The following is a 9,937-nucleotide window of genomic DNA, read 5'->3' on the forward strand; positions in this document are numbered from 1 at the left end:
AGTGAACAAACTGTGCTTAGATGAGAAGAGACCAATTGCCAAACAGAGACCGGCAGTCCAGTGTGCAAGGGAGTCTCGCATAGAAGGCTGTGGTGGGGCTGAGAGAAGGAAGAACTGAGTCTTAGAGGAAGAAAAGGCAGAAAAGAGTGATCCATGCAGAGGGAACAGCAGGAGGAAAATCCTAGAAGCCTAAGAGAACACAGGCATTCGAGGCACCACAAAAAATTAGCGGTGACTGAACTCGAGGATGTCTGGGGAAAGGGAAGCCAAGGAGAGAGTGGGAGCTGAGAACCCTAAAGTCTGCGTCTCAAACCGGTGGGCTCCCCATGTGACCCAGGTGTGTCACCTGCTTTGCCCTGGGGAAAACCAGATCCAAGATACAATGTTCACCTGACTGATGTGGACTAAAAGTCATGTACCCGTTGGTGCTGGACTGAGGGTGAACCAGGCTCCGGGGAGAAATGCTGCAGATTTCTTGCTGAAACCAAGGCAACATTCTTCAATGCAGTCATCCCTCTGCCTCTGGGCCCAGTGCCATCCTAGGGCTACAAAACTAACATCTACTTGCCGTTCTAGCACATGGTGGAAACTGACGTCCTTAGCGCAGCCTTAGCCATGAGAGTCTGGGCAAGCAGCAGGCTGGTCTCCAAGGCTTCTACCTCTTAGTGGCTTAGCCTCTCTGGAAGTGAAGGAGATTCAAGCCTTTTCTTCCAGTCCCATACCAAAAGGGAGGGCATACACAGAACACTGGCCTATCACGAATGCTGCCTCCCTACCTCTGCCACTCTCAGGGATCAGGGCCTAGGCATGGGTAATGTTCCAGATCTCTCCAAGTAAGTCTTCCCCTGATTGAGATTTATTACTACAAGCTAGGGAAGAGGCCAAGAAATTACATTAAATTTAAAAAGAAGGCTGGCTAGAAGAATGAATCCCAATAAAAATGAATGGTGACACCAAAGCTCAGGCAACAAAAGAAATAAATAAATAAACTGGACTACAACAAAATTAGAATTTTCTGTGCATCAAAGGACACGATCAGCAGGCTGAAAATGCAACCTATGGAATGGGGAGAATTTGCAAATAATATGTCTGTTTTGGGTTAATTTCCAGAATATATAAAGAACTCCTACAACTCAACAGCGACAAAAAACAAATAATCCAATTGAAAATTGAGCAAAGAACTAAATAGACATTTCTCTAAAGAAGACAAACAAATGGCCAACAAGCATACAAAGAGATGCTCATCATCAATAATCATCAGGGAAATGTATCTCAAAACTGCAAAGAGATACCACCTCACACCCATTAAGATGACTACTGTCAAAACAATGCAGAAAACAACAAGTGTTGGTGAGAGTGTGAAGAAATGGAACCCTTGTACACTGTTAGCGGGGATGTAAAATGGTGTAGTCACTGTGGAAAACAGTATGGCATTTCCTCAAAAAGTCAAAAATAGAATTGCTATATGCTGCAGCAATTCCACTTCTAGGTATATACTCAAAAAAAGTGACAACAGCATTATTCATAGTAGCCAAATGATGGAAATAACCCAAGCGTCCGTTGTCAGCTGAGTGGATGAACAAAATGTGGTCTATCCGTACAATGGATTATTCAGCCTTAAAAATGAAGAAAGTTCTGACACCTTTTACAACACGAACTTTGAGGACATTGTGCTAAGTGAAATCAGACAGTCACAAAAGGACCAATACTGTAGGATTCCACTTATATAACATATCTAGAGACAAAAGGTAGGATGGTGATTGCCAGGGCTGGAGGGAGGGAGACTGAGGAGTTGTTACTTAATGGGGACAGAATTTCAGTTTCACAGTTTGAAGAGTCCTGCAGATTGTCTGCACAACAATGTAAATGCACTTAACACTACCAAACCGTGCATTTAAAAAATATTTAAGATAGTAGATTTTATGTGTGCTGAACCACAATTAGTAGAGAGATAGAGAGAGACAGAACTGGTATGCACAAAGGCGTCTGAGTCTGCACCTAGATATTCCTGCCCACTAATTAGCACTTGTCCTTGGGGTTCCTGATCATCTGGTGGTACCCACTCAAGTATCTGAGCCTTCAGGAGATCCTCCCCAAATCCGCAGACATAGCCGGTGCTTCTGTAAAGACATGGCTTCTGGCAAATGGAAACATAGGAGTTTGGGTGTGTTCACTTATTGCCCCAGCGAATAAACATTCTCCAAATTCCTCCTCTGTGCCAGGCATGTCTCCAAGGCTACAGACAGAGCAGTGAAGGAGACTGCCTTGGCCCTGCCCTCAAAGAGCCCACAGTCTGGAAACAGGATCCATCAAAATGGACCACCCAGTGTGATAAAGAGCCAGGACAGAGACGCCTAGAGAGGGGGTGATTGATGGCCTAGTGTGGGAGCCAGTTCAGTCAAGGGAGCCTTCTCCAACAAGTTGTTACCTGAGCTGAGTCCAGAAGGACCGGTAGGGCTTAGGCAGGCAGCAGAAGGCAGCAGAGGGGATTCCAGGCGGAGTGGGTCCTGGGTAAGGGAAAAAGAGAAATATGGGGAAAGGAGAGGGGTTGAGGTAAGAAGGGAGAGAATGTTAGCAGCGTGGAGCAATGACCACAAATAGTTCAAAGGAACTTATTAACTCGTAAGTGTCTCTGCTGCAGATGTTAACTTGAAGAGTCATCCACCCACCACCAGCCTCAGGGCCTCTTCAGAAATGCTCTGCATAGAGGTGATGGTCAGAGCTCCTGCCCACCACCTTCTCCAGCATTGCCTGCTGGCCCACTGCTAGCTCCTCACTCCCTGCTCTGGAATGGACTCGAGACCAGGTGCATCATCACCCCCCTGGTCTAGAGAAGACCTCAGGGGTTGCAGTCCTGGTTGGCAGGCAGGCAGACGGATCAACAGAGCAGGACTTGGAGTGAGCACCTCCTACCTGCCCCCCTCCATACTTCTGTCTGCCTTGGAAGACAGACACTGAGACCAGTGCTAAGTGTCTGCCGCCAGTGCTTGAACTACATACTCATGCAGGGAAATGGAGATATTCAGAAGACATACTAGAAAAGAACCAAGTGAACTGTATATAAAATAGATAACCAACAATAACCTGCCGTACAGCACAGGGAGCTCTACTCAGTACTCTGTAGTGGCCTATATGGGAAAGAATCTAAAAAAGAGGGACATATGTATAACTGACGCCTGAAACTAACGCAACATTGTAAATCAACTATATTCCAGTAAAAGTTTAAAAAGAAATTTTTTGAAAAGGAAAAGAACAAAGTGGGAGGTGACTAGGTACAAAGGAGCCCAGAGAGATGCTGCTCTCCTCTTCCTTCCTTAAACTTGGACAGGCTGAAGCTTCTGGAAGCCGAGCCAAACACGGTCTGCACTCTGCACAAGATGGGCTGTTAGTTGGACTTGGAGAAGGGCTTCTGGATGATTGAGTCAAAAACCTGCTGACAGAGAGGCTTCTGGGAGAAATCAAGGGGACATGGGGGTAATGCATATATATGTGGGGACCTACACAGCTCTTCTAGCCCCCGGGGTCAAGGCCAAGGCTGCAGAGGCAGCTGGGCCCAGGGCATTATGGCTTCTCAGCAGCAGCTGGCTTGGGGCTATTCATTCCATCTGACAGGTAGTCGTCCTCATTATTCTGCTTCATCTTGGTTTCCAAAACCATGATGCGCTGCTTGAGCTTCTGCTGGGCCCCTGTGTACTCAGCCAGCAGGCAGGCAAAGCGAGTGTACAAGGTCTCCATGTTGGTTTCCAGCTGTTCTAGCTTCTGAACATCTGCCTCGATGCTGGCTGCCACCTCATTCTCATCCAGCAATCCCTCCTCCATCAAGATCTCCCAGCCTCTCTCCTCCAAGACCCCCTTGGCATCAGGGTACTCCATCACAGCTTCCATAAGGTCATCCTTGGACAAGCAGAAGAGATCTGAGTAGCCAAGGCTTCGGATATTGGCTGTGCGTCGATTGCCCGTTTTGCTGCCTTTAACTTTAAGAATACTGATCTCTCCAAAGCAACTCCCAGCCAAGAGCAGGGCATACTGAGTGACACCATCATCAGCCACCACTGCCAATTTTCCTTCCTTGATTATGTACATCTCCTTCCCAATATCCCCCTTGCGGCAAATGTAATCCCCAGGACTGAAGACCTGAGGACGGAGCTTTAATACCAGCTCCACCAGCAGGCCAGCCTCACAATCCGGAAAGATGCACACTTTCTTGAGTGTGGACAGGTGGACGTTGATGGCTATCTCAGCCCTCAGCTTGGATGGCAGTTTCTTGAGCACTTCCCGCTCATCCACACTCTTCTTATTGGTCCAGAGGTAGTCAAACCACCTAATGACCTTGACTTCCATCTCCTTGCCGACCTTTTGGAACTGCGTATAGTGTTTGACGGCATCGATCTTGGCCTGGAACTCAGCCCGGGTGGCGTTCATGTCGGAGATCATGGAGCCCACATTTCCCACGATGGTGGCAAAGATGAGGACACCAATCAGGAAATCAAAGATGACAAATAGGTACTCCTCATCTTTTACAGGGGGTGGTGTCTCCCCAATGGTGGTGAGGGTCAGTGTAGACCAGTAAAGGCAATAGATGTATTCCCTAGACAGGTAGCCATACTCAGGGTCAGTGATGTTGGGGTAAACCCAGGTGTTGACCCCAAAACCAATGGACTTGGAGATGGCGTAGTAGATGCAGGCATTCCAGTGGATGATGACCAAGATGCAGAGGACCAGGTTGCTGATGCGGAAGATGCTGGGGTAGCTGGTGTGTGTCTCAGTGTGGTCAAAGAACTCAAACATGCGGGCAAAGTGTAGCAGGCGGTTGAAGCGCAGCTCAGGGCTGTGGATGCCCACAGCAAAATAGATCAGGTCTGTAGGGATGATGGAAGCCACATCCAGCTTGAACTACAGGGTGTGGATGTAGTTGTCCCGCAACATCTTGGTATCTTTGACCAGCAGCCCCTGCTCCAGGAAACCTGATGGAGACACAGCCAACATATCACCTCTGCCTTCAGGCCTGTCCCTCCTGGTAGACTAGTATTCAGCACGGAACAAAGTGATGACTCAACTCTCTTTCCCAAGGAGGGTTATAGGAAACCCAGAGCATGGCTGGCCGTAAGTACCCTAAGAGATCACCCCCAAATCACCACCAACCTGTGTCCCAGACAAACATTTGAGGCTAACACCATGCCAAGAGGGCTTCCTGAGAATGCGGATCCAAGCCTTTGGTCTCATGGGCCGTGGTCCTGCCTGCGCATCCCAGCTATCCACTCACCTGTGCGCAATCGGATGAAGAGGTCTGCGATGTAGACCACATCTGAGAAGTAGTCCAGCACCAGCCACACTATGTAGTAATCTTCCTGTAGGTCACTGAATCAGGCTCTTCAGGAAGACAGGGCTGGGCTTCACCATAAAGCTAGCCGAGGCCCCCTGAAGTCCCCAAACTGTTTGCCCACTGTGAGCAGGGCTTGGGGTGGCCACCAGAGGCACTGATGAGTCAGTCAGTCTGCCGCCAAGAAGCCATTCACAAGCAAGTACTACTCCAACCCTTATTATTGTGTAGACATCAACCCTTATTATTGTGTAGACATCACTACTGACGATTACTTGTCTGTCTCACCCACTGGACTACGAGCTCCAAGAAGACAGAGACCTCCACCTCTTGGTCATTACTGCATGCCCCATATCTTAGCCCAGAGCACATCTTAGCCCAGGATTCAAGCGCTCAACAAGAGTGAGTTGACTGAAAAATGAGTTGTTGGAAGAATGCACACAATACACAGCTGAATAGCTTCCATGCTCGGCTCTTCAACACACACCTACTGAGAACCCAACGCAGAGTACTGGCCAACCCAGATGAGAGAGAGAGCAGTAGCTGGGCTTAGACTCGAAGCAGTGGGAATGAAGAGAGGTTGGAGATGGCAGGAGAGTTTTAGGAGGAATTGACGAGACTTGGTGACTGGATGGGTAGGGGCCTTGGGAGAGGGCAGAAGAAGGGACAGAACCCTGGATGATGACTCAGTGAGCATACAAGTCAAGGGAGGAGCACTGAGCTCTGACTACTTGGTTACACTTAGAATAAAACCCAGCCCCCTCCGCTGGCACACAAAGCCTGTCTGATGCTTCACCTGCAGTCCTCCAGCCACACTAGGCCATCCTGAAACAGGGGCTTGGCACCTTGTTGTTCCCTCCTCCCAGAATGTTCCCCCCACCAACCTGAAGCATCTAAATAGCCGACTTCCTCTCGTCACTCAGGTCTCAGCCAAGGTGCCACCTCCTCAGAGAAGTCCACCCTGAATGCCCTTTCTCTAGTAGCTCCCTGCCTCTGGTCCTTGGACTCATCTCGGGCATTGGTTTGTTCATGTTCACTGTCAGTGTCCCCCGCTAGCCTGAGAGCTCCAGGAGCGCAGAGACCACGTGTGTCTTTTTCACCACATTGTCCCCAGCCCTGAGCACTAGGCCTAGCACCCAGTAGGTGCTCAGTCAAATCCTTGCTGAATGAATGACTGAGGTAGGGGATGGGGGGGCAACACTGTCAGGAAAAGCTACATGTGGAGAATGACTTCAGAACTGAGACTGCAAGAAGAATCTCCATAGGTTGAAAATGGGGAAAGGGAATTTTCTCTTGAGGAAACAGCATGTTCTGATCCAAGAATAGTGAGTGCTGGGGCTGGGGTATGTCCAGAAGGTGGAGCTAGAGAGAAAGGCCAGGTCCAGAGGGCCTTGAAGGCCACGCTGAGTGCTTGAACTTCATCCTGTGGGCAATGAGGGACCATTGAGAAGTTTGTGAGGAAGGCCTGACATCATCAAATCCCAGTTTCTATCAATCATGCTAGTTGCCAGTGTGGAAGATGCATTAGAGAGGGCAAGAGTGTCTGTAAGGAATGGCTGCAGGGTTTTTGTACTTGTACCAGGGAGAGAGGGGGCCGGCCTCACCTAGGACAGTATCGGTGTGGATGAGGAAGTAGGAGGAGATTACAGACACCAGGAAAAGGATAGACATGAAGCTTTTGGCAGCGTATTAAATCGGGTTGGGGTTGAAGGAGCTGGGGGTTAATAGGGAAGAGGGAGGGGCCACTGGCAAGCAGGGAATCCAGAAAGAGGGATGGGTTGGGGTGAGCTCTGTGTCCACAACTGGGACTGGGTTGCTTTGGCCACACCCTCCCAGACCACCCCCTGCTCACCTGGCCACCAGAAGGCACCAGTTGTAGAGGACAGGCATGGCGATGACAAATAGTTCACATTTCTTCCTGAGGAGACAGAGGCCAGGCTTGGGAACTGGCTCCCCAGTGTGGCCCCAGCCCAGCTTCCAGTAGCCAGGGGACCCTGAAAAAGCAACACCTAAGGGTATATGTTGTATGAGGGACGGGTTGTCTTAGGGCCTCATTTTTCAGGAAGCCACAACCTGGCACTGTGATCTGAGGAGAGCTTGGAGGGCGAAGAGACCCCACATGGGCCCACTGGCTCTTCTGTCCTCTGGAAGTCTCTTGCCCAGAGGGCGCATGAGGGGTAGTGCTCTCACTGAGGCAGGCTTCAGGCCCTGGGAAGGGACGTCCACAGCATGGTAATGAGGGCTCAGGGCCGGATCCCACATCCCTCCGGGGAAGAGAGAGGAACTCCAAGCAAGGAAGCGTCACGTGCTTCCTGTCCCCGCCCCCGCCCCCACTCCCTGTTTAGTCCCCGGCCTCCAGCTCCCAAATCACTTTCCCAGATGCTGTGTCCTGCCTTGGCAAGAGCTCTTTTCCCCTACTGGCCAGACATCCACAGTCGTCTGCTCATTCCTCAAAGAACAGACCTTCCAGCTCCGCCTTCTCTGGCCTCCCCGCTTGTTCTGTCTCGCTCAGTTGTTTCTGGGCCTTCTCCCACCAGGCAGCCCCCCAGCATGGCCTCTTCAAAGACCCACCCCTGTGCTCACATGGGCACCGGTACTGGCATCCCCTCCACAGCATTCCCTATATGCACCCTCCTCTGTATTTACTGACCGCTAGAACCCAGGCTGGGGCTGGCGCACCATTGGCTGAGCCCTCTCCCTGCCCACATTCAGGTAAGCAGCAAGAGGACAGCCGGCAAGAGGCAGCTAAGGTGAGAAAAGCCAGCAGGGGCTCCTGTGGCAGGTGGGCCACTGGCTGTTAGAGAGGGCATAGGCCCTGGTCAGCCCCTGGCTGTGCTATGAGAAACCCCAGCACACCCTCCGACCACATGCTTGGGAGCCCTTCCAGTCCCACAGGCCAGACAGCTATACTTGCTGCCCTTGCCCCCGCTGTCCTTGTCGCCTTTGCCATCTCCTTGCTGTGTCGTCACGGTCTGGAGCTCAGACCCACAGAAACGCTCAAGGAACGAGTCAGGTCTGGGCTCCTCCTCGTGGAAATTCTTGTTGGCCCACTCTCTGATGACCCCCACCAGGCAGGCAATCCTAGAGAGGAGAGAAGAGAACTGCACTGTGGAGAGAGGACCTGCGCCGAGGACAGGGGGATGGCGCTCGGGTGTGACTCCCAACACAGCAGCCTGAGGGGTAAGGGGCAAGTCTGGGAAGGCTTCCTGTAGGAGGTGCCGTCTCTGTCGATTGTGAAGAACAAACAGGGGGTCTCTGGGGCAAGATGGAGATGATGCTAAGGGAGGACAGGTCAGGAGGAAGGTTGGCTCAAGCTTCCTGAGTTCCCCATGGGGCCTACAACTCTGGGCTGGAGACCTGGGAGCCCTCTACCTATACCCTTCCGCTGGAAAGCATCTCTCCTCCCAACAGCGCGACAGGCAAGTCTGAAGAGAAACCTGCACTGCCACTCTGAGCCTGCTCACAGGAGCCTCCTACCGAGAAAAAGTTGAGCTAGGACAGCGTTGACGGTACTTCCCAGAGGTCTTGATAGAGAGGCCCTGTGGGACGGAGAGGACCCCATGATCTGACAGGCCCCACGGGACGGAGGGGTTGCAGCAGGGCAGTGGTGAAACCCACCTGCGGAAGCCATGCCTCCTCTGCAGGGGGGCATCCATCTCTGCCAGCCTCTGTAGTTCTGAGGAGGTGTCATCGTCGGCCGCAGACTGTGGCCTGCAGAGGAAGGAGCAGGGGTGACCAAGGGCTTAGTTTGTTTCTTTGTTTTTTGTCTCCTATTAGCACTCTCCCCTCCTGGGAGATGCCTAGAAATCCCATCGTCCTTTAAGAGGCTGTCCTTGAGCCAAAGATTATTTACTCTGTGACAATGAGGCACAGTTGGGAGAAAGTCGCAGCCTCAGGGCCACCTCTGCAATGATCCAGCCTCAGCAGACCCACCTGTTGCTGGTCCTGTGGTCATCTTCGCCATTGACCTTGATGGCAGGAGGTGCATGATGGTTGTGGTTGTTGGCTAGGGAGCTCTTCACTCCATTGGCTTTTTCTGTCATCTTCCATGTACAACCAGGACCCTCACCTGCCAGGGAGAGGCCCAAGAGGGAGGTCACAGAACACCCTGGCACCCATATAAGGCGGGAGGGCCTCAGGTGAGCACTGAGAACAGAGCCAGGGCCCACTTGGCAAACCCCAGCTCCCCTGGGTATTGCTGTGGCAGTGCGGGGCAAGGCCATCTGCATCGCCAGCGTGGCAGGCTCCAGGCGCCCAGGAGATGCTGCCCTTCCCACCCCCATAGGCAATTTCAAAGGCAAACAGCGGTAAACTGCATGACATGTTTCTTTTTCTTTTACCTCAGTGAACTTTTGGACATATGAACTAACAGAGGTAAACCAAACCACACAAGAAACCGTTTAAGCCATCTTCTGTTGTCCGGCACAGGCTGAAGCTGCTGAGCACCTCCAAACTAGCCACTGCCCCCAAATTCCTGCCCTGTGGGAGGAGATGTAGCTCCTTGGCCCAAAGAAGCTGCCCCCACCCCCAGCTCTCTGCTTCTCCTCAGGTGGGAGTCCTATCTCTCACTGACTTTTTCACCAGGGGTAGTGACTCTGGGGGTCCTTCTTTTCTGCT

At 51.5% G+C, this 9,937-nt stretch overlaps 1 protein-coding gene across 1 annotated transcript; it reads right to left on the reverse strand.

The window, feature by feature from the left end:
- Nucleotides 1-3,561: 3,561 nt before the first annotated feature.
- CNGA2 (cyclic nucleotide gated channel subunit alpha 2) lies at nt 3,562-9,363 on the reverse strand. The gene is given in 6 exon segments (XM_024749049.1): nt 3,562-4,964; nt 5,264-5,370; nt 7,173-7,238; nt 8,231-8,401; nt 8,939-9,031; nt 9,254-9,363. Coding segments are annotated over 6 exon segments (1,950 nt in total).
- Between the last annotated feature and the right edge of the window lie 574 nt (nt 9,364-9,937).

The sequence above is a fragment of the Neophocaena asiaeorientalis genome, unplaced genomic scaffold, assembly GCF_003031525.2.
Source record: "Neophocaena asiaeorientalis asiaeorientalis breed wild unplaced genomic scaffold, Neophocaena_asiaeorientalis_V1.1 scaffold411, whole genome shotgun sequence".
NCBI lineage: Eukaryota > Metazoa > Chordata > Mammalia > Artiodactyla > Phocoenidae > Neophocaena > Neophocaena asiaeorientalis.